Here is a 25,803-nt window from a genome sequence, read left to right as displayed (position 1 = left end):
GTCTGTCTGAACTGGGCTTGCCCAGATCTTGTGACAACTATTTTTTTAAACCACTAAAAGCTGACATCATAATGAAAACCATCTTCCTGTGGTAGTTGGGAGAGTTTGAGATTATAAAAAGACCTCGTGGTAACTTTGCCTCAGATAAAGGCCCATTTCTCCTGATGAGACTGTGGGGAATACAGTGTGTTTCATTAGCCAAGCACACACAGCTTTATTTAGACTCCCATATCCTCCCTCTGTCCCCCTCAGAGACAAACACACCGTTACTGTGAACCCTGTACACACCAGGGGGTCGGCGGGGGTGTACGTGTGCCTGTGAGAAGGATTAGCTCACAGATACTATATCAGTCAAGAGGAGGGAGTATCTGAGTGTGTACAAGTACATACGTGTACATGTGTACCTGTAGCTTGAGTGCCCCATTACCAAAAAAAACCCACTTAGAAAGACACTTTGTGACCTGTGGGGTTAAAAATATAGCAATCAGTCATGTGTTTGCACATGTGGCGCTTCTCTTCCTGCAGCACATCACAGTCCTCTTCAAACTCTAGCTCAAACTCGCACAGCGAGTCGTTTAACAGCTTAGCACTAGCAGCTTCCGACAGGCACAATCTCTCGTTAGCTACATGCTAACAGACAGGTGTATTTTTGGCAAATGAATTTGCAGAATTTCCCTTTAACAGAACTTACATCATTAGTGGGAGAAAGTCGCAAGCGTTCGTGTCATTTTGTACCAGTTAATTGTGATATTGATTTAAGATGCTATCACCAAGTAACATGATCACAGCCCAAAATATACAGATACTGGCAAGAAGGCAGAAAAAGACTGAGACAGCAGATGGCTAAAGATCAAACAATCCGACACGCCGCAGAAACAAAAACACAAATGAAACCCCCGGAGCACGACACACGGGTGACACCGTGTAAGAAGGAAGCTTCTGGGAATCCTTGGTGCATCTGCACACACACACACACACACACACACACACACACAAACACACACACACACACAAACACACACACACACACACACACACACACACACACACACACACACACACACACACACACACACACTGTTACTAACCCCTGAGGCACCTCGTCTATGAGTCTATGTGAGTCCTAGAACGTGCGCTTAAGAAAGGACGCCTATCGAGTACTATAAATAAGAACACCTGGTTTACTGCATGAGCATAAACACAGACTATTTGATTGTGATTTGGTGGCCTGAGTACTTTCCACTAATTAGTGTAAATACAGAATATCTCACCTGCTTGAGCAGGTGACCTTGGTGTGGGGCCTGGGGTCGAGGTTGTATGTGGCCCACACTGTCAAACTCAGTTTCCATCACAGGACACATACGACACGCTTTGATCTTAAGTGGGCAAAACCAGTAAAACTCTCTTTTCTGTCAGTGTGAAGAAGTTTAATGACGCATTTAATCACGGTGATATCGTGATATAAGAAAAAACTGTACATCTCAATTTTCCTACATGAAAATGCTGAAGAGAAACGCTTGTGTAGTAAAAGAAATCTGTCAACTTATAGAAAAGCTCATTTCCTAGACTGTCCTGTAATTATGAAACAGAAAATTCTATCATTCAAACACTGTGGACACTATAAAGAAGCCTACAGTGGAAAACTTGGACTTTTCTGTCATTCAGCTGTTTATCTTCTACTGTAGTCCGAGTGGCCGTGGGGGAGAATCGCTCCGAGCCAAATGCTTTCCTTTCTAAAGGTGTCCAGGGGGCTGGACTGGAGTCTTTGCCGGGCTGATTCTGGTCACTGGGCCTTATGTTTGGCACCCCTGACTCACCTGTACACCAGCAGACAAATAATCAGATGTAAACACATACACAGTAACTGACAGTACAGCAACACTCCTGTCTGCATTATAATGGGCTGTCACGGTTCATTAGCCAGTCAAGCATGCAATTATACCAGGGCGTCGACAGTGACAAAACACGCACGGACTCACAACACCAGTGTCCGGGTCAAAAACGTGCAGAAATTAGACAACGAACCATCAACGGTGCGATTAGTCTGCACAGGCTGAGCCCGTTGGGTCGTGGAAGCTGAGGAAATATGCTCAGAGCTCTCCGTTACCAGGTTTATCTCGGAGCGCCTGCAAGTCGCCGCTGTTGGACGCTTCAGTAATTAATCCTCTCTGCTTCAAAGACACTCTGACACCAGCTTCCCAACAAGTTAGATATTCTGAAAAATGTGTTTATGTGACGAATAAAGGCTGCAGAGGGGATGATCGAACACCTGGGAGCAGCCTGGGAATGTGAGTTCTGTCATGCGCTGCAAATATTTCCCCGTGTACCACAGCACCTCAGAGACAGACGGCAGTACTGTGACGTATACTACAGCTTGGATGGTAGTCGTCCAATCCTCCGTTTTTCATTTCTGCACATCAAATTTTAGAAAAGCAGCAGAGGAGGGCTGCAACATGAAGTTCTGCCTCTGCATCATGATCGTGTTGTCATAAACAAATATTTACACAGTTGTTGTCACTGGCACAGTTATCCACACACACTCTACCTCGTTCTCCCCTCTCTCTCCCATTATCGGCATCCTCTCCCCCCTCCCTCGTCTGTTCTACCTTTACCTCTTCAGTATTTTCCTACCACCTTTCTTTGATATTTGCTCCTTTCTTAAGTGATTCTTGGATCCGTGCTCAGCCTCCATGCTTTTTTCTTTGGCTCTTACTGCAGCACCCATTTAAATGTATTTCCTGTTGCCCTCTCTCTCTGTCTTTATCTCTCCCACCACATACCAACTCGCTTCCCTTCTATCTTTGTTTCTCCTTCTCTTCTGTCCCATGAAAGCAGTTCCAGTCTCACAAAGCGAATCCTTTGTCTTTTCCCCTCCTAAACAACACATGCACAGTATCAGGGCCATTTATTCCCAGAGCAGCCCAAGGCTCTGGTGTTCCCAGATCTCTTTGACGAGCGGGTCACTCTGGCCAATCGCGCACCGGCCAGACAGCCCAGAAAGGCGGGATGTGGGTCACTGTAGCCAATGATAGGCGGATCCTTTTCCCACAGGGGCGAGCTGATTGACAACTAGCGCTGGACAGGAGTCAAGAGGGTAATTGTCATCTGACTCTCTCCCTCTCTCTTTATCTGTCCGTCTCTGCTTCTCATCCTAGACACTCATTTTTCCCGTCTACTCCCTCTCCCTCTCTTACTTCCCCTTTCCAACTCACTTCCTTGCCCCCACTCCTCCCCACACACCCATCATTTTCCCTATAGCACCGAAGGACTCTCTCATTGGCTGCCCTCCCTTTCCCTCAGGAATAACTTGGTGACGCTACTGGCCGAGGGCTGATGCCAATCTACATCCCCAGCATGCCCCTCGGGAGACCCCCAAACTTCAATGGCCTGTGTCACACACACACACACACACACACGCACACACGCACACACACACACACACACACACACACACACACACACACACACACACACACACACACAGAGTCAGGGGACAGGGACAGAAGCTGATTAACCAAATACTTTTATCAGCAGTAAAACCGCTCTCTCTGCCTGCCTGCATTCTGAACAAAACAGCCTTAAAACACATAAACACACACAGACACACATCCCAAGCACTGAGCCATTGGCCAGAAACACCAGGCTAGTCTGAGGTTTGGGACAGCGTGTGTGTGTGCGTGCATGTGTGCTTTTGTTTGTGAGCGTGTGTGTAAAGGGACAGAGTTAGCAGAGGGCTTAGATGGATGGCAGCGAGAAAGAACAACAACCACACAAAGCCTGGCGGACAAGCTCCATCACCCTCTCTATCTTTCTCTTTCCTCCTTTTTCTGCTTTCCCCTCCTCTCCTGTTTTTCTCTCTTTCAATCCAAATTGTTTCTATCTGATTTCGTTTGACAGATTTTGAAATTCTCTTCGCTTCGGCGATCATTTCTTCTTTCCTCTCTGCTTACAGAAGTCCTCGTCTTCGTTGTTTTGTCATGAACAACCTCTCTGTTCTTTCTTTTATGTTTGAGGTCATTGTGATTGTAATCTCTATCAACAGATTCTGCATATGAATATGTATAATCTGCAGGAGGGAGGAGTTTTTCTGATCCTGGAAGCCTTCTGGCTTCCATTTGTCATCTTGGCCAGCCAAGTCTGAGCCAGTTTGGTTGCATTCATGTAAACAGGATATATGGACCAAGTGCAAATGAGGAATTCATTCATTGGCTACACCGGGCAGAGGCGAGTCAGAGCCATGTGGGGACCGTGGACCAGTAAAGGTCAGTGACACTGAACGACTTCATGTTGGGTGATGCAGAGCGGCTGGATCCCAAGTTAAACTTCTTTTTTAACTTTGAGGTAAACAATTGAACCGACAGCAGCGACGCAGATCAGCGATATATCAGTGACAGTGACGTATAACAAGGCAGCAAATGCATTACAGTGTTATTTACGCACACGTGTCAGTGAGCGACCAGCCATCAGCAAGACAGCGATGCAAGAGTAAATCAGTCCCTGTGCAAACGCCCCTCTAACCAGCAGACTAACCAGCGGTGCCCAAATGAGTCACACATCCCAGACCTTACCAAAATAAACCAACATAACCACGCATGCTTTGCTGCTGTCGCATATTTCCAGGGCTGCTGTAGAAAACAATCATGCTGTTGTACGAAGACTTTCTGGTTTTATCTTTTAGTCCTGCGACTCGCGCAAACTCATCTGTACAACAAGGTTTTTAAGGGATTCCTATTAACACACTACGAAGAGAACGCAACACGCACACACAGACACACACAGACAGTACAGAGCTGATGTTCAGGGCCAAACAACACAGCCTGAGATTAAAGAGCCTCTCTGATCTGACATTTGTTTTTCTGTCTGTCAGAGAGAGTGTGGCAGGAAGACGAATCGATAGCAGAAGAGACGTGTAGAGGAAGAAAGAAGAAGTGAAGGAGGGTGTAAAGAGGAGGATAAAAAGGCGGTGGAGAAGAAGAGCAGAAGGTGAGACAGAGGTTAGAAAGAAAGCAGCAGTGAGGAAGGACGAGAGGTGAAGGAGGGCAGCGAAAGGAAGCATAAGGAGGAGGACAGAAAGAGGAGGAGGAGAGGGCAGGAGGAGGAGAGGGAGAGCATTTCTCCAGAGTACCATGACTCCAGGGAAGGCTCCAGAAATAACTGAACTAGAAGTTTCCCCAGCAGCTTCCACTCACCATTACAGACTGGTACACCCACACACCTACACACCCACACACGCGCGCACACACGTCATATGAAGGTTCAGAGTTCACCGAGACAAGACTGAGCACCAACAAACCTGAATGATGCCAGAAGGAGATGAGAGACATGATGAGGTACAGTTGGTGCATATTCACACACACACACACACACACACACACACACACACTACATGAACACTAAGAGGAGGCGGGGCTGCAGGGTGGAGGGTACATAATTGCCTTCTCTTGTACTACAGGCTCGAGAGTGCTTTTTGACTGAAGACACCAATTTCACGCTAAGGCATTATTTAGCTTGATACAAACTTGATTAGGCTTTACAGAGAGAGAGAGAGAGAGAGGAGAAGGGAAATAAACAGCTTTGTGTCATACCGCATCGCTGGCGGACAGATTAGCTCGCTAGTCACGCTCCTTCTGGGAGTAACAAGAAAAATATACAGACACAGCGCGTGTGCGCTCCGAGCGTGGCTGCTTGTTTGTTTGAGCAGACGTGTAATCAAGCATCTTAGAAAATGTACTTTCCATTTTTGAAACCTCATTTTTAAAGAACTTTTTTCAGATTTTGGGGTGTTTCATGTTTTTGCAGCTAAAATTAAAACTGAGTTAGACTTTGAATCCCAGCTATCGTTCCTCGGGACGTTCCAGCAGAACTATCCGTCCTCGCTACTGCAAGGAAAAGGATCAGGACGTTCATGTTTGGTAATAAATCCTGACTCCTGAGCCAAATCTTTTGAAGGTAAAATAAATGTCAGCCTACTGCAGGTCCACACCTGCACAAATGTTGCACCGGAAAAGCCCAAAATTATGTCGCGTAATACAGACGAACTGCACAAAGACTCTAACACTGGAAAACTGTGTGTGTGTGTGTTTTACTGGAAAGCAGATCCTCTGATTTTACCAGTTACTGTGAAGACTGATCAAGACGTGACTGAGACGGAGCGAGTGAAAGCTTCAAGCTTCACCGCCAAAGTTTCTGAACTTTCAGAAGGTACTATCTGCTAAAGGGGAGAGTTTTTCCAAGTCCCAGTGGTGGAAAAACAACGGTTTGTCCAAAGTTTCCTGGTCCCTGAGGAAAACAGCTATAAACAGCATCATTGTGTCAGGACTGCTGATATTTAGACTCAGTCTCCCTTTTCCAAACTAACTTCTTGCTCTAAATCATCAGCATGTCTGTTAGACCCCATTCCTACTAAGGCTTTCAAAGAACTCATTTATCTATATTAACAGGATATCTACCACGAGCTTTCGAGGTAGTTGCAATTAAACCACTAGTTAAAAAGCCTTTGCTTTCTTTACTCTCCAGTTGTCTTAGCTAACTATGGACCAATCAGTTTCCTTATTTCTTGAACAGACAGTTATCAGACAGCTACGTTATGTTTTCCAGAGGAACATTTGAGGAGTTTTAGTCAGGATTTATGTATCACAGCACAGAAACAGTGAAGGTTACAAACGATCTTCGATGGCCTCTGAGGGCGGACTGTTAGATCTCAGTGCTCCATTCAATGCTCTGTTAATCACATTATTTTAAACCACTGATATTAAAGGAAATGCATTCCAGTGATTTGACTGGTTTCTGCCTAACACACTCTAATTTCTCCATATAAATGAGTCTTATTCACACAGTTCAGTCACAGGCTTCTGTTCTGGGCCCAGTACTTTACATCTGCCTTCTTTAGGCAATATTATTAGAAAACATAGCATCCGTTTTATATTGTTATGCAGATGATATCCAGCTAAATGTATAAAGTTCCTATACAGTCAGATAGCACAAATTATTAGTTGACAGTCTCCAGAACACTGCTGGGTCTTTACCTTACAGTATAAAGGTGACCACTGTCACGATTTAGCACTATATAAATGAACATAACCTTAACTGAATTGAATTAAAGGACAAGGCTGCAGGCCATGTGCATTTCAGCTAAAACTGTTATTATTCTCTGCTGGATTCAATTGAGTGGCTTAGAAAGCCGAGAAACAAGAAATATATTTACAGACATTCAGAGAAAATTGTCCACAAATGTAGTTATTTTACTGTTTAATGTTCAAGAGGAGAGGAGAGGAGAGGAGAGGACTCCGATTGCTTATCAACTGAGTCTATGGCAGAAAGCACTTCTGCATTTTTAAACGTGGAGGCACTCACCAACATACAATCTCTTATTCTCTGCTTTATCACTTTCTCTCCAACACCCATTTCACTCTGTCTTGATTCACACAGAGCAGCTCGATTAGAGGCTGCACAGAAAGCTTTGCTGAGCACATTTGCTCCAAGTCTGGATTCAGATTTTCAGTCCATCTGATTCAAGCATGTATTTATATAAAGTGGTGTGATTTATTTAAACCAGTAAGAGGATGAGAAAATTAGGCTTAACTATTATTATAATGTTAAATTGCAAAAGCAAAGAGCAAAAAAGAAAAATTCCATTTTCTTTGAAAATGTTTCTTCAGTGTATTTGTCAGTATGGAGCCTCTTTCACCCTCTTCCACTTTCTCCTGCTCTCACTCGCTCCATTGTAAGTGTCACAGCAGGGTGCCCGTGCCTTTTGACTGGGAGGTGAATAGAAAGGAGTTAGAAAAACCAACTGAAGACTCCGACACTAAAAAGAACCATTGCTAGGCCTATAGTAGGGAGCGCTACAAAGACCTGGCAGAGTGTTTAATAAAAAAGGAACACAACACAAGCAGCTTGTTCTGTTGAAGGCTCCATGCTCTGAGGACAATGCACATTAGTCTGGGTCCAGGCTGCATGTGTGGCTGTGTGTGCACGCACAGACAAAAGCCAAGCGAGCTAAAGATATCAATCAATCATAAAAAACAAGAGAGAAAGGTTCATGTATTAAAGAGTAACGCACATTAAAAAATAGGAATCCTAGAGCAATCTCAGACAAGCAAGAAAAAGAAGTCTGATTTGACCTTTTACCTTTAACCTCTCCTAAAACTCAACCTCAGAGGGTTAAACAAGGTCAGACCTGGAGATACAAATGTCTCTCACACACAGAGTCCTCACGTTTCCCAAAAGTCGTCCTTCCAACAACAGAATGTGTGTGTGTGTGTGTGTGTGTGTGTGTGTGTGTGTGTGTGTGTGTGTGTGTGTGTGTGTGTGTGTGTGTGTGTGTCAGACAGAGAAAGGGGGAGGCCTGCCCAATAAATATATTATGCATCAGCCAGGTGTGCGGAGGGGCGCTGCTAATTGCCCCGACCACTAATGTTTAATGTACAGAATACGAAGAAGTATGAAGCAGGGTGAGATCACTGAGGGAGGGAGGTTGTTAGAAGGCAAAGGAGCCGAAGAAGGGAAGGAGGCTAAAGGGAAGACGAGGAGGCTGGAACAGACCAAACAGAGTGCATTTCTGTTTGTAATGTTAGCGTTCTTGTTCTTATGCCGGGACCTCGCAACACCTCATAGATATCATGGAAGATAACGGACATATCGATGGATCGCTGACGTTACTGCAACACCTAAGGATCCAATAAGCTCCAACTAAGACAACACAAACTACAATACAAAAGACTAGTCAAACACCCCAAAGCCTGCAGAAAAACAGAACAGGCAAAATAGTCAGTGAACAAAGAATGAGCCTATAAGAGACTGAAAGACAAGCTTAAACACACACATGCACACACAGACTGTAGGAAACTTAGAAGGGCCCAAGTCCTCTGAGACCATCTCGTGGTGGGGGGGTACAGGCTTGGCAAGCAGGGCCTGGAACTACTGTGTGTGTGTGTGTGTGTGTGTGTGTGTGTGTGTGTGTGTGTGTGTGTGTGTGTGTGGTCACACAGCATCATCTTTCTCTTCTTAAAAGCTGAGGGCACAGGCATGCACCGAGCTCAGCTACACTGTGACACGCACACACACAAGCACGTGTGTGTGTGTCTCCAGAGGGGTGGGTGTGTGTTAAGGTCCAGTGAGTTTGCAGCTGATAAACGAGGCTAGCTAAGCCGCTACAATGGCACAGTCCTGGCCCATGACGCCCCATTCACACACACACACACACACACACACACACACACACACACACATGCACACACACCAGGCTGGTCGCTGATAAGGAGTTGTCGCTGGCATACACACACCTCGCTGAGGGACTTCACCCTTTCGAGACACACACACACAATAAAAACCTAACCAAGCCTACCGGATGACATGACCTTCTCTCATCCATTATTTCAAACAAAACCCAAATTTCCCGCTCAGCCTGATGAGGAACGGTTCCTATAATCTTTGACTTATGAAGTCATTCATCACTAGAACACGCTTAAGGACAGAAGTCTCATGAGTGGAACAAAAAAAATTAACCGTGAAAACAGACACACGGTGCTAAAATAATAAAATATTCAACATGATAAAGATAAAGAGTAACTCAGCAAACTTTATATGTGCTCCATTTAAAACTGTTGTACAGGTTATATTATATCCAGAGTGTAAGGATGCACTGATTCTGGAACTGAAGCAGGTTTTATGTGTTGATTCCAGCTGTTATGTAGTTTGCATTTAAGACAAGGAAGCAAAGGAAAGGAAACATCTTTCAGCTCCTCATCAAACCATCGTTGAAGATTACGTCATCTGTAGATGTCCCCGTATTTACTGATATAAGCCAGTCAATAAGACCAACACAAACAGATAGAGGTTCACTCGTATGACATCAACACAAGCTCCAGCGTCTTAGTTTGACTAAATTTATATAAAAGAAATAACCAGGTTTAATTACAGTAACGCTACAGGTTACAGTCACATGTAAGATTATGAGCTCTGTTCTGCTCGAGTGTCCTGAACGGTCCTGACACTGAAGCAGCTAAAGGGAACCCAGCCCTCAGTACTCTTTATTATTTAAACCTGCACTTTTGTTCTGTGTGGAACCAAAAAGGAATATTCTGTTTGTTTATATTCTGAGATTCAATTGTGTCGTAATTTGATTCTAATTGAGTGCAAATCAACATGAGCCCATTACATTCAATGCGTGCTACTGCTGGGCTCCACCAATCACCAATTACATTAGCTTGTTTTGTCCCATTAAAAAAAAACAACAACCACCAAAAACTCAAATCCACCCCCCGCCGAGCAGTCAATGGAATTTTTAACAAAGCTTTCTGAAAGCTATTTAATGGTTCAGCAAGCCTTAATGCAAAGCCACGACGGGCTTTCATACAGGAGGAACTCAGTGTGGCTGTACACACGCTGATTGGACTATTTTGTACTGTTAGAAACAGTGTTAACAAACAAACAAACAAAGCAGATCTAATACCAAAGCTAAAAAACATGGTTGTTTTCAGGTCACATGTGCAGGGTGTCTGAATTTTATGAGAGCCAGTCGCCCCATGAAAGTCTGCGAGCTTTGCCAAAGAGTAAAAGTGCTCTAATGTCAAAGACAGATGGGAAAAGGAGAAAGAAAAATAGACGGGAAAGTGAGAGTGGATGAGAAATGAGAAAATAACTGTACTGTATTATACACACAGCACACAATCCTTCATACTGACACTGCTGGCAGATATTGAGACGATGCTTTAACCAAAGTGCGAGTGCGTAATGTCAGTGAACAGCGCTGTCAGAAAAATGGAATTTCTACCTTGACAAATATTCATTTTGATATCAGAGGAAATGTTTTTAAAGGTCTGAAAGAAATACAACGAGGTTCTAAAGAGCTGCGAGCTGCAGGTCAAAGGTGCGGCGTGTAGTTAGATCACATGACCTGCTGTTTACTGGTACTTTCATTTTGCCTTTGTGGGAGCAGGATGATCAAAAACGAGCTCACTGCCTCATAACTCAGTGACGTTTCCAGTCACAATTCACTTTTAGCCATTCGGCGGGTTGGCAGCTGTTAATTTCAAGTCTTGAGCAGTTAATTGACAATAACTTTAACTCCAGGCAATGAATAATTACCATCCTAGAGTTTCTTATTACACTTAAGCCATGTACTTACAGGAATTATTATGCATCCCCTACTAGCGTGATTGAAGCAAGATGTATCATTAGTCCGTTCTGTGATTAGTCAATCAACATAATGTGAAGCCATTCTGATGATGAATTATTTAAGTCATTTTTCTGAGCACAAAAGCCGAGTGTTTCCTGCACCAAGACTCTCCGGTGGGTGGATTTGCAGCATTTCTTCGTGTTACATTAAAGTAATTGCAGTGTCTGGGAAAACTGTGATGAACATTTTATCTTCATTGAATGAGACCTGCTGTGATATACGGTCGGGAGAAAGCAGCGCTCACAAAAAGAGAGCTGGAGGTGGTAGAATCAAAGATGCTAGGAAGGCGAGGCTGAGGCGCTTCGGACACGTGCAGAGGGACAGTGGACATACTGGACAAAGGATATCGAATGTAGAGCTGCAGTGGAGGACATGCAGAGATGCTGGGGAGGCAGATGAGCCACTGTGGCGACCCCTGAAGGGGGCAGCCCAAAGAAGAGGAGCATCCAGCAATAACTTCCAGCTACAGTGTCAATATGATGTCAGTCAGCTGAACACAGGCAGTAATTATTAGATGGAAGATCAGTTTACACGCACACTGGTGAAAGGCAGACGAAAAGGAGAAAGGAGGAGATGGAGTGGAAAAGATGTCATTAGCCTAGAAGAGCTTAGCTCGGCGCACACCAACACCGAGCCCGACCTCCCCAACTCGCCCTCTCGGTCAAAGCGCCGCTTTGGCTCGACCAACCGCAACAACGCTCTGTACAGACCAAAAGTAAGTGCTCCACTTCTCTCCCCTGCCCCACCCCTTCCAATCTTCCCGCTCTCCTCCATCTCCCTGTCACATGCGCTCAACTCCCGTTTAATGTCCTGCAAATGAAGCGGATTTATTAATGTGTAATTAAGTAATAATCATCACTACATAATGCATGAGAGACTCCAGGGGCTAAGAGCTGAGCGAGAGAAAGAGGAGAGAGATAGGACAGCGAGGCTGCTGTAGCAGACAGAGAAGAAGAAGAGAAGGAGATTTCTGCAGCCTCGCCTCGCTAAAGACACACATTAAAAACGGATTAATCCACTGAAATAATATTTTGATAAGAGCAAAGCTGCTCTCTTTCATTTCTTCCTCCTTTTTCTCTCACCCCGCGAGCTTCACGGCCCGTCGTCACACCATTAGTCCGCGTTCAATTAACAAACTCCAATTAGTCGAGTCCCCTCACTTCAAGGCCTAATCACTTTAAAGGCTACGCTGGTCAAGCAAGAACACAGTGGCTGTGTTAAATCAGAGAGAGGAACACGAGGACTGGTTTTACTGGTTGTCTTCAATATTACTGTTTGATTATATGGGTGTGTGTGACAAAGATGTCTCATCATTACAAAGTACAATGAAAAGCAAAGCTGTATGCTCTCAGCAAATCTTATTTATGGCAATCGGATCCAAGTTTTTTTCATTTTTATTTTAATGGCAAATAAAAATGATAAAATTAATTTCTTGGTTATATTTACAACAGTCTGAACCACGTGTTGACAACATGTCACCAGCAGGCAGCAAGAAGTCAGAATGTCAGCAGAAAAAAAACCTAATTGGTTAATGGGTAACGGTCACGATTTCCCTGTTCAGATAAATTCTGACAAACGATAACTAGAGATTGATTTATCAGCCATCGGCCTGCACAGCCACCAGGTGGCTGGCAGGAGATGGATAAGGTGGATTTCGTCCTTCCCTGTTGCTGTTTCGGTATGCCTGGCTGGCCAGTAACCCCAGTCAGAGCCAGCCAGCCAGTCAGAGTTGGGTGAGCAGGTGAAAGACAGAAGAACATGAAAACACAGATAATCCCCCCGGTGATGCTCACCTCATCCTGGCCTCCATCACTCCCTCCCTCTTGCCTGCTCACCTGCTATGTGCCACTGCACTGGCCCCAAACACCTTTCCTCCCTCTACCTTTTACCCTTCGCCTCCTCTTTTCTCCATCTTCCCCCAATGCCCAGTCTTGCCAAGCTGTCAGTGGGGCAAGGTGTGGAGGGGAGATAGCAACATGCATGTACACACAGATGACTGAGTACGCAAAACACACGGTGCTTATGCGAGCTACAGTAAAAGGGCCGTGTTACCTTTGTGGTGGTCGTCAGCCTCAGCTTTGCTCTGCTCTGCTTCGCTTGGCTGCCTGACTAAAGCTAAGCTCTGGTTATCCAGGCTGCCTTAGCGACACACACACAGCCTTCGTGTGCATGATGCATACAAACACACACACACAATGCAACGATGGAGCAGCAGTCACTGGCCAACTGTGCCGAGTATCAACAACACTACAGCCGTATTCAACCCACGTTTCACAGAGTGATTAATGCAGTGCAATTTACTGTAAAAAGACAAGAAATATCAACAAGTGACGGGAAATTTATTATAAAAAACTGCCACGCCAGAATAATCTCTCCAAACTGTTTTAATGGTGTTATCATCCAATCTGTGAACAAGCTGGGAATCAGAGGTGCAGACCCAAAACCACACATGCAGTGTTTTCTGCAGCATACTAGACAAACACACGTCAAACCCAGCTTCACTTTTGGAAAGCGTCCTTTATAAAATTCAAAATCCAATTATTTTTTATTGGACAGGCGTAGTTATTCCTCAACACTTCCATTTGTATTATAGCGACAGAGATGGGCCGCATGCATCAACTAAAAATCGAAACAGGCTTCAGAGTAGATTCCTGAGTGTATCTGGAGGACAGTGACGATCACCTCGTCTTCCATACGTAAACCCTGCTTCCCTGGATGGAATGACAAACAGCAGGCTTATTTTTCTTCCCTGTACATATCACCCACATTATCAGAAACAACCCTCGAGCGAACACGCGTTCTGTCAGGACATCCTGTGTGGCCCTCCTGCTATCGACAAATTAATCTCACGCTGCCTCCGATGAAACAGGCTTATCCTGGGAACCTGTAGGAGAGGCTGAAATCTGTCGATGAAAGTCATGCTGTTAATCAAACTAACCGCCCGGTTCGAATCACTGTCAGAAACCCACTCGCTTCCTAGACAGTCCCAGAAAGGAAAGGCCTGCATGGTGGTGGAAATGGGGGAGGGGGTGGCGACCACATGGTCAGCTCATCCCGTTGCCCATCTGGGTCCCATAAAGGAAACACGGAGGCCAAGGACACCACATGCCCCCATGCATGATGCCCACTCACCCATGCACAGCAATGAATACCATTTTTATGATAATGGGGAAAACTGAGGCCTCCTCTTGCAAAATGAAGAAAGATTTTTTTTTTCTTTCAATCCATCTTACAGAATAAAGGCTTTGGCAAACTTTTAGAAAATCAAACCCTGAATTCCAGCTTCACATGTATGCCTGGGTAGATTTTCAATATCTCAGTAAAGTCTGCAATTATTTAGAAACAGTGCAAACGCACACACACCACCGTGGACTTTATCTCTCTTATGGTGTTGGAGTTTTAAACATTTGAAGAGAAAATGTGCAAGAAAAAAATTGCTTGAGCCAATTTTATAGTAATGAAAATAAACACGAGTGACCCCGAGGACGCGCAGAGTGATTTGATTTGGGTCAAACAGTCAAATATATTAATACAAAGCAGCATCTCAGGACAAGCTGATTTTTTTTTAATCACAGATTATTAATTAAGCCAATCACAACATGCCACTGTCAGAAACAGACCAGCGATCGCGTGGACCTGACACTGTGTCAGAACCCAACGGAGCACATTAGTGAGGGAGAGGTTCCGGTTAAATTCACTTGAACGGTGCCGTAGCCAGCAGCCGCATGCAATTAAAAAACCAAAATCCAAACCGAGCCTGTGCCGTAAAACTACACGCGGACTAAACGATCCAACAGAAGGCATCTCGGTCACGGTCGCGGGCTCCTCTCCTCCACAGTGCCCGTGGACATGAAGTAGCCCGTAAACACTTTCTTACCTTTCACGGAGCGAGGTTTGGCCTGTTTGCGTCTCGACATCTCTGCTCCGGGGCTGCGTTCTTCGTTCTTGAGTTGGTTCGTGTTCCGTTACAGGCGGACACGGTCCGGCTGTCCGTCCTCCCGCACTCCGCCGCTGCTCCTCCGCCTGTTGCAATGCGGCAGCTTCAGTCTCTGAGAGCGAAGCGGCCCTTGGTCCAAACACGCCGGGACTGAGTGGGGGGGGGGGCTTCGAGGCGAGAGCCTGCTTTCCTCCGCTGTGGCCGGGGCTCGCGCAACCTGTAGAATAAACGGGGGGAGAACTTCCCGTCGTTGCCGCGACGCCGACAGCGGCTTTTTAAATGTCTTCTCGCTTCGCCTTCTCCGGTGAAGCCCGAGCGCACTGACGGACCAGGGCGCGAGCTGCCGCCCACGCGCGAGGCAAACACCTGAGCAGGTCCCGAGCTGTGTTTAGAGGGGAGAAAAGTGACAGCGGGAACCTTCGGGTGCGCGGAGCCCCGGAGGTGGTGAGAATGTTTGGGAAATTGCTTTGGAAATGAAGCGTGGCTTCTTCCCCAGCGCTCGCTTCGTCTTCGACGGGCTTTGTTTGACTTTATCGAAACTATTTCGCTCTGCGTTTCCCTCCAGGAACCGAGCAGCCTTCTGCGTTCCGTCCTGATAGTCTACACTAGGCAGTGTTGGTCTGGTGGCATGGACATTGCGCTCTTCCCCTGCATCTCCACCCCGCGGGGAATGCTGCTTTTACAACCCACGCTTTCTTTCTGTTAATATTTCCCAGTGTCCTAACGGCGGTGTTAACAGCAGCCCAGTATTTCTATGAGTCTAACCCTTCGCTAGCCTCTGTCTCCCTGCTTTTTCTTTGTCCTGACTCTGGCTACCAGTCTCCCTCCTCCTCCTCTGCCTGCCTCTGCTGGCGGGGCTGCGGCGCAGACACACATAATAAAGCCAAGGCAGGCAGTGCTTGGCTGGAAATGTAGCCGCGTCCCAGCAGGGGGATGTGAGAGAAGGGTCCCGGCGGGGGAGCGCTCTGATCCCGCAGGGAGCAGCTCGGCACAGCCCGGGTTGGCTGAGGCAGAGAGGCAGGAGAGAGGCAGGCTGTGCTGACGGGGAGAGAGAGGAGGCGTGGAGAGAGTTAGGCAACAGCGCCCAGCTGTGGCCGAGCGGCACAACTACACCGGGGGCTCTGAGAGTCGAGAGGGAGGAGACGGAGCTGGATTGAAGCGCGGAAGAGGTGCACCGAGTAACCGAGGCTAATAGCGTGAGGGGTAATCAGTACCGGTGATTGCGTGACGTCACCAAGGTGACAGGAAACAAGACCGTGACGACATCACTTTGCAGCAGTGTTCTTCTGACATGTTGATCCAGTGATTATGTTTTTGACTTCACCTACATGAAGCTGGACGAGTAAAGTAACTAAATCTCGTAGACATTGACTGTTTTTACTCTCAGCTCTCGATGTGCCTTTTCTGTAACATCATGATTCTGCAGCTAAATTCATTTTGAACATTTCCTTCTTCTTCTGTGATCGTTAAACATCCCACCGCCCTCTCAGTGCAGGCGTGTTTTGAAGGTTTACGTCTATGACAGAGAAGCATGAGCGTACCAGGCAGATTCATTCATTCAACCATAAAATGTTTTCACATTTATCTCTGTGTTGATGTCTTTAAAGCAGCTTCTGCCTTTCAGCCTATCCGTTTAGGCCGAGCAGCACATTTTCCACACTTTCAATGGAGACTTTATGAAATTAAATGTCTGCTGTTGTCCATTTATGTGTTTACAAAGGCGTGGATCTCCATCACAGGTTTAAATTCTCCTGAGCTACTTCCTTCAAGAAACAAAAGGTGGTGGTGTTTAGGATACGCACATGGCCTTTTTCTGCGTTCGCACGGTGAAAATAAGTCATTCGACTTACTGTAAAGACATAATTCAATTAGCCACACAAGTGTGTGCAATGATGTGAATATGTGTGTGCGCGTCGGTCTGTGTTTGTGTGTCTTCTTTGGAGCTCCTTTTATTTCCAGTGAAGAAAAGAGGGACATGTCTGTGGACAATGTAAGGCAGACAAAGAGGGAAAAATGAAAATCACTGGGTGCTTTGTTCTTGGCTCTGTGCTCCAACCGAGCGCTCTCTGACCGCAGCTGAGCTTTTCCATGTTCTCCCTCTCTCTCTGACTTCCCCTCTCCTGTCTCTCGCTCTGGTTGTCATGGATAGCTGGGTAACGTGGAGCTCCCTGTGTTGACCAGCAGGATCGCAGATTGAGCCTCCCTGCCCCCCAGCCCACCCCGTCCTCCCATGGAGAGACAGGGCAGCCTTTAAGATTGACCCCCCGCTGGGGTTTGCAAGGGTTTGGGGAGGGGGGAGTTCTCGTCTCTGTGCACTCCATACCCTCCCTCGTCTCCCTCTTCCTCACCCTCCAACCTTCACCCTTCCCTCCAAATGAAACGAGTGCACGCCAGGAGACCCGTGTGTGTGTATGTGCACGTAAAGCTCCCCCAGGGTGACGGCTGCTGGCACGGAGGGGCAAAAGCCCTCGCTCAGCGGTCGGTCCTCCTTCCACCCCTGTCCCCCCTCTTCGTTTCTGCCGGTAAATACAAAGAGTGGGAAAAAAGCCCACATTACAAGCTCCTTAAGGGTCAAGGACAGGCCCCACTCTGAATAGCTTCTAAGAGTCGTATTGTTGATTCACATAGCCAGCGATTACACCCTCTGTCATCTCCACACGGATTTGGCTTTTTTATATACACAACAAGAGAACATCAAGTAGCAGCCACTGAATAAGTCGGCCAACAGACGTGCGGTGGGAATTGATACAGACAGCACATCAATGGAATAAACTGGGGGCAGATGTAGAATTACAGCCACAAAATGGGGATTTGGCTTAAAGATTTCATACCTCAACAGCAGTCGCTTTCACAGCTGTGTGGAATGTGAGAGCGCTGAGATTATGACACAGAAATGTAGGAATTATGTGCATTTTTTCATAGATGCATTCTGTATATGTTACCGTGGTTACATTGTGTCTGTGAAACAACAAGAAAAACCCACCTTTGATGCACAAATCGGTGCAGTGTCTGTGTGAGGTTTGTGGACGCTTTACATGTTTGTTGTCACGTGCTGCTTTAGAGCTTCTAAGCAGTGTAGTCGAAAAGATTTCCTTATTGATATAAACTTGAGGATGAGCATCTGAGTGGCCTACGTGAAAAAATAGAAACATTAACGGGATCAGAAATACTGTGGACACCGTCTGCACTTTAATAAGACAAGGATGTCATCAGCACCAGTTACATTTCTCAGAGTAGTACTAAAAACATTTAACCCGTCTGATATTCAAGTTATTAACTCACACGACAAAATGAGATTTACACTGCTGTTATTCTGATTTTGTGGTTTTATTGTAATGAACCTCTTTCACTTTCTGTACTCGAGTCTCAGTTCAGTTCTCACAGTGGTCAGTCTGTGTGACAAAGACGCGACGTCGGCAGCTGTCGTCACAGCGTGCGCCGCAGGCTGGACAGTCGAAGTTTATAAACTTAACCCTTTCATGCATGGCGGTCACTACAGTGGACACATTCAAAGGCCGTTTTCTTGTATTTGTGTCAGTGTTGATGATATACTTGCACATAAACACAACACACAGTGTATATTATTGATTCGTTTGTCAAATTCATAAGTCAGAACGTATGTTGTCCACCTAAGTGGACATGTAAAAAAAGTACATGTTTAAAAAAATGAAGTTCAGAAAAAAATCCTGATTGATGTTGTCATAATTCATGCATGAAAGGGTTAAAGCAATTGGCCTGTGATATTGTTGCAAAGTTCAGGTACACTGCATATTCCTCTTTTTTTAGTGTTTATTTATAAGATTTAAAGTTCAAAAAGACATAAAATCACACAAGACAAAGGAAAAAATTCAAAAACAACAACATCCAAGCAAAGAGAAACAAACAAACCCACCACTCAGTCAGTCCAAGTTCACAGAGTCCAAAAGGTGTGAGGAACAAGTCCAGGAAGGAATCAGTGTAGTTTTACACAAAGTGCAGTCAAATTATGTTAATATGATTGAGAAAGGGCCCAGATTTCAACAAATGTAAAGCAAATGCCAGTCAGACCATAGAGAACCTCCTCAATATACAAACATGAATCATCTCACGCAGTCAAACCCTAAACGGGGGAGGAGAGGGTGATTCCAGGCTTCCTGACGGGGACGTCGGGGTGCCAGTGAGGCACAGCGAGTATACCATCTGACTTTACGTTTAGGTCATGAAGCAGGCTATAATGTTAGTATGGGGCAGGACGAGAAAAGGTGAGCAAAGGTTCCTTCCATTGCTTTGTGTTCATCACATAATGAGGAAACAGACAACATATTTCAAAGTCAGCAAGTTCTGCTTTATTTCATCTTTCAGCCATGATAAACAATCAGATTACATTTGTTCTGACTCCAGAAAAACAAAATGAAAATATATGCAAATATGCAACTAGCCTTTGGCCTGTATTCTGTTACAATGACTGTGTTCAGAATGAAGACATTTACTTTGGATTACTTCAACACTGTCATGTATGTAACAAATAATGGACGTGTTATTGGTAGAGTGTTAAAAGTCATCCCTGTAACACCCAGCCCATCGAATAGTAGCCATTTTTGTTTATTAACCCTCATAACAAAATCCACAAAATGTTTTTGCTGTATCATGTTATGTATGATATCTTTTTATATATATTATTATATATTTTTTGTATCACATTTGATACATTGGGCGTTTTTGGCAACTTTTTGTTAACAACAATGTTTAGACAAAAAAAGAGAGTTTTGTCCAAATTATGGCAAGTATTGATCATGTTGAAGAGACAGAGGTCTCAGAAACTCATGTAGCAAATATGATACAAAGGGCATTACAGGGTTAATTAAATAGAGAAATGTCTGTAATGGTGCTGTTCTGTGGGCAACAAAAGAGACGATAATTGTGTTTTCCTCGACCTTGTAGGCTCACAGGTTCAAATCAAAACCAGTCAACAGTCTTTACAGCTCCATGGACCTCACATGTTCTCAGAGAGTCAGCTTTGCCTTCTGCATTTGTCACATAGACTGTACATAAAAGATGGATGTAGCCACCATCAATCACCCAGTGGTTTGCTAAGCCCAATTCCCAGTCTTAGACTGGGTGGAGACATGAACCCAACCTCAGGGCATCAGAAGCACTCCAAGTACCAATCCCAAGTCTGGATAAGTGGTGTCAGGAAGGCCATCAAATATGTCACATCCAACATGTGGATGAATCCACTGTAGCAGCCCCCTGGGAAATAAGGGATTGCTGAAAGTTGGCTTTGGGTTGCAGCTGGAGGATAGCATGGCTGATTATAATTTTTAAACCAAGTGCTTATCAGGCTGTCAGATTCAGCTGAATCCTCTTCCCAAAATTACCCCAAACTAATAGTTCAATGAGTTTGTTGATGCCACAGAGTTGGTAAAATAAAATCACACATCCACTCGTTTTTTCACATTTCATACATCCGTAGCAAAAATGACAGTTAGTTAAGTGAAGACCTTGCTAAAGGCTGACGGCGCCGTCTCCACATCAGCGTGAACCCTCCCTTTGTGTTGAGCTCTCACACACTCGGTGTCCCGTGCACCACTCTGCGTCTCACAGGAGTCAAAGCCCGAGACTGCCGAGGTGAGGAGCGCCCCATCCTCCACACTCTTGCTCCCGAACACGGGATCGTTGTGCTGCTTGCTTGCCTGCCACTAGTGGATAGACTTCATGTTGTATTTATGTGGCCTAAAGCACACTCTCTCCCTCTCTTCCTTTATCATTCTCAGCCTCCCCGTCTCACTCGCTGTCTGTCTTCTGCTGCGTTGAACTCTCGCCAGCTCCACTAGGTCTCCCCTCTGCAGACAACAGTGTTCCATCTCGTTGCTTTTGCCCTAGATAGCGTCTATTTTTATAGGGAATAATTAGACACATAACTGACAGACAGAAAGCAACAAGTGAGGCTGGGGGAGATCACCTCTGAAACTCGGTCCCTCAGTACTGGTGCCCCTCAAGGATGTGTCCTCTCACCACTACTGTTCTCCCTCTACACTAATGACTGCACCTCCAAGAACTCGGCTGTTAAACTCCTAAAGTTTGCAGATGACACCACCGTCATTGGCCTCATTCAGGATGGTGATGAGTCTGCATACCGGCAGGAAGTTGAGCGGCTGGTACTCTGGTGCAGTCAGCACAATCTGGAGCTGAACACTCCTAAAACTGTAGAGATGACAGTGGACTTCAGGAGACACCCCCCAACTCTGCCCCCCCTCATCATATCAGACAGCCCTGTGTCGACTGTGGAGATCTTCAAGTTCCTGGGTACCACCATCTCCCAGGACCTGAAGTGGGAGACCAACATCAACTCCATCCTCAAAAAGACCCAGCAGAGGATGTACTTCCTGAGACAACTGGGGAAGTACAGTCTTCCACAGGAGCTGCTGATCCAGTTCTACACTGCAGTCATTGAGTCTGTCCTGTGCTCCTCCATCACAGTCTGGTATGGTGCAGCCACTAAACAGGACAGGAGCAGACTGCAGCGGACTGTACGGGCAGCAGAAAGGATCATCGGTGCCCCCCTGCCCTCCATCCAGGATCTGTACCTCTCAAGAACCAGGAAACGGGCAGGGAAAATCGTCACAGACCCCTCACACCCTGGACACAGACTTTTTGACCTGCTGCCCTCTGGCAGACGGTACAGAAGCCTGCAAACCAAGACCACCCGACACAGGAACACTTTCTTTCCCCTCGCCATCTCCCTCCTAAACAGTTGACCTGTCACACTGCTTCCCACTGCCAGACTGCAACTGCACCTTATGTACATTCTGTAGTATTCATTCCACCTCATTTCATTTCTGTATTTTATGTACATAAGTTTAGTTATTTATAGTTGGTTCACACAGCTTTGTGTATGTATGTGTATGCATGCGTAATGTACATATAGGTGTGTGTGTGTGTGTGTGTGTGTGTGTGTGTGTGTGTGTGTGTGTGTGTTTTTACATTGCTGTGCTTGAGAGCCACCATCTACCGGAACCAAATTCCTTGTATTTGTCTGCACATATACTTGGCCAATAAACACGATTCTGATTCTGATTCTGATTCTGATTCTGATTCTGATTTAAATACTAATACTGAGCCGTGTTCTTTTGTCTCAACTTAATGTGTGCTGGGTGCACAATGCCAAAGGTAAAAAGTGCACGTGCGTTCACGTGTGCACAGTGTGTGTATGTGCACTGTGCCGTCTAAAGTGATTTTTATGCAGATAGACTCAGTAGTGGCACGGACAGAATGCAGTCTTCTGCATTATTTCAGTATAATTGATATGTGGCTGCATGTGCTACACACACAAATACTGAAATGTGTGTTTGTAACTGTGTGAGCTCACAGGGGGCGATAGCATGTGGTGTGTGTGTGTGTGTGTGTGTGCGTGTGTGCGTGTGCATGCGTGCGTGCGTGCGTGTGTGCGTGTGCATGCGTGCGTGCGTGTGTGCGTGCGTGCATGCGTGCATGTGTGTGTGTGTGTGTGTAGGCTGCATTCATTATCCAATTGGAAGGTGAAAACAAGGGAGAACCTTTAGCCTGCGGTTACTTCTCATTAAATATTCAGTGTGGAAACAGAAGAAAGATCAACATTACTTTTAATATTTGTTTAGCCTGTTAATTTACACCCAGTCTCCTGTGCCAAGGTCTTTGAGGAGGTATCACAGTTTATATGGAGCTCGACAAGGAGAGAAAACACAGGAGTGATGGTGATGGTGAACTTTCTGCCTTAAATTTTTATCATTTTCATTATTCTTCTGTCATTTATATACCTTTGTGTTGGTTGATGCTCACATTAAACATGACCAAAGTATCAAACAATGAGGTCGGTATATGAATTAGCTGTAAACACACAGTTTCAGGTTTTTCTCGCTCTTAACTCTACGTGGCGTCACGGAAAGTGGTCGAGGAGACTTGTTTCAGACAGAAACACTGAGCTGAAAAAAAGAATAACAAGCCCCAAAGTCTGTTTCTGTTTAATGCACTATTCAAATTTCTATAACACCGCAGAAAACACGATAAACTGGGAACCTGTGCAGGGTGCATGCAGCATCTCACCGCCCTGAAATCGATAGAGTTAAGAAAATAGATCAATAGACAGACGCTTCTTTGTTGTCTTATTACAGTGTGGTTAACATTTTCATGTATGAGCAGACAGTGAAGTTCAGCAGGTCGACTGCAGCAGGGGTCACTGCAGCTCCGTACCATTCAAATGTAATGACATTTGCCAGCCCGCACCTCTCAGCACAGGAAGTGACGAGCAGCAAAGACGTTCACACCAGAGCAGAGACAGAGAGAGGAGTCAGTGGGCCACAGGCTTATAGATTACAGACTATATTATAGATGAGCAACATGACATGTGTGTATTTATATACACACAAAAACACAGCTGTGTGTTCTCCCTCACCCGTCCTTCAGGCCTCCTACCTCTAAAAGATTTCCTACATTCGTCACTCATCAGAATAACTCAAAGCTACCTCTCTGCTGCCTTACACTTTATGCCACTGTACCTAACTTAATGTCAGTTATGGAGTAATAATCAGCAGAGTGAGCACATTTTCTAAAATCTCAGTATTTTTAATATTTTTTGTATTTTTGTCTTCTTTAAAATATCACGACTACGATGCGACTCCGATGTGGTTCTCCACCTGGAAGAGTGAAGGTATGAGTTGAAAACATAAACTGTATGCAAAAGATGCACATAGCTGCTGCGACGTCACACAGCTTGAGTTGAGCATTTTTAACATTGCCTACTTTCTGGACAATGAGTGTAATGAACATGGGGTGGAGCTAACTGAGAATCACAAAGGATTCAATTCAGGAAATAGTGCTTTATTATTTATTATTATACAGTGTATAAAACGAGCATAATGCTGAATTAAACGAATTCAAATGGAAAGTAACGAACCATAAATTGATTGTGTGTGTGTGTGTGTGTGTGGGGGGGGGGGGGGGGGGGGTATTCTGATCATAAATAAAATGATTAATGGGGCCGTTTTCTCTTCATACCATCAACCTTCTTTTAGCAACCAGAGGTCGCCCCGTGCTGGTCATTTGACAGAGTGCACATTAAAGGCTGTAACTGTGTCGTCTTTAATTATATAGTATAATAACTTTAATTATACAGGAGTGCTCACCGAGGGGAGGATGGAGCCGTACGACTGCCCCAAACCTTCGTGCACTTCTTGATTTTTACGACCTCGTGTGTTGAGCGGCTGCTGCTGCTGCTGCTGCTGGGTTGGAGACACGAGTAGACGATCGTGTCCGTTTTTACCACCATTTCAATGACATATCAGTAAAGAAGCTCCGAGGTTCAAAGATTACACAGAGGCAACAGTTTGAAAAAGACGGGACTTTGTGGAAAAAACTTTAGGATTTCAATCCTTCTCCTCTGAACAATGGCCGATGTTGAAGTTTTTAGAGTGACAAAATCTATTGTTCAGGAGAAAACTGCAGCTGTGGAGACGTCACAGTGGGACCCGAATGGCTCCATAGTGCAGTTGTTTACACAGTTTTCTAACAAGTTGTATTTTATTATATAAATACAACCCAGGGGTGTCTTATATGAATACACCCCTTTATACTTCCCATATATATAATTTCATATATATTGGAATTAATGAAATGATGTATTTTTACAGAATATTCTTGTGCTTTTCAAGTTATATTGCATTATGTTTTAGTAGAAGAATGAAGAATATTATTGTGAACTGTGCAGACCTGTAAACTGTTATTGTCTGCTGAATTTCCCGGTTCAGCCGAAAGTGGAAACATTTCTTTGGTTTTGTTTTGAACAAAAAGTAACTGTGTGTGTGTGTGTGTGTGTGTGTGTGTGTGTGTGTGTGTGTGTGTGTGTGTGTGTGTGTGTGTGTGTGTGTGTGTGTGTGTGTGTGTAATCTGCATGCATACATACAATGACATGTCTCCGTCTCTTGTGCCTTCAGTCATGGGGGAGTGTTAAAAAGAAACAGTGGCAGCACTAAAATGCAAACCAAATTGACTTTCTTCCATTTTCTTTTCTTTCTTCGTACTCTCCGCTCTCATTGAGTGCTTCGTTTCTAACAATGCCGTGTTTCCCTCGTTGATCAGCCTCTGCAGGGAACCCACCCCCTTCTTCCTAATTTCCCTCTACCTAAACAGAAAAGAGCCCCGTTAAGGAGCGTCATTAGTGCCAGACCGTTTTTTTTTTTTTTTTTTTTGTTTCCGTACTCTCAGAAGAAAGAGGAAATGTTATCTGTGGCGGGCAAACTTAACCCAATTAAGATCTGGTGGGGCGCAGGGGCTTGGCTTGGGACACGGGTAAGACTGCCAGCTTTCCAAGCAGGCACACAGCCAGCCAGTCAGGCAGGCAAGTAGCCAGCCGCCCACTCAGTAACCCAGCAGCCAGTGAAACAGTCAGCCAGCCAGGAAACCAAGCAGCTGCCTACTCAGTATACCTACTAGCTAAACAGCCAACAAATTGGCCTCCAGTTAGCCAGGCACTCTGTCAGGTAGCCAGACAGAGTCAGCCTCTTTAGGCCAGCCCTGTAAAGCGGGTTTGACTTTTGTGAAATTATTTACTGTCTTCTTTTAGTTATACTTTTAGCTCTACAGCATATACAGTATATTTGCATATGTACAACAGGAAGAAGGGTCATTTCAAGCTGTTTTTGCATATTCCCCCTCTCTCTGAGAAGAACTCATT

The 25,803-nt window shown here is 45.1% G+C and overlaps 1 protein-coding gene across 2 annotated transcripts in view; it reads right to left on the bottom strand.

Moving 5' to 3' along the window:
• The window catches only part of znf423 (zinc finger protein 423), a 122,078-nt gene extending 105,994 nt beyond the window's left edge, over positions 1-16,084 (bottom strand). For both annotated transcript variants that reach the window (XM_063480217.1, XM_063480218.1), the window contains exon 1: positions 15,057-16,084. In XM_063480217.1, the coding sequence (XP_063336287.1) occupies positions 15,057-15,096 (40 nt within the window). In that variant the 5' untranslated portion in view covers positions 15,097-16,084. The remainder of the gene's footprint in view (positions 1-15,056) is intronic.
• Positions 16,085-25,803: the final 9,719 nt, after the last annotated feature.

The sequence above is a fragment of the Pelmatolapia mariae genome, linkage group LG7, assembly GCF_036321145.2.
Source record: "Pelmatolapia mariae isolate MD_Pm_ZW linkage group LG7, Pm_UMD_F_2, whole genome shotgun sequence".
NCBI classification, from domain to species: domain Eukaryota; kingdom Metazoa; phylum Chordata; class Actinopteri; order Cichliformes; family Cichlidae; genus Pelmatolapia; species Pelmatolapia mariae.
Note: the sequence above shows the minus strand (reverse complement) of the source record. Positions and strands in the feature narration are given on the sequence as shown.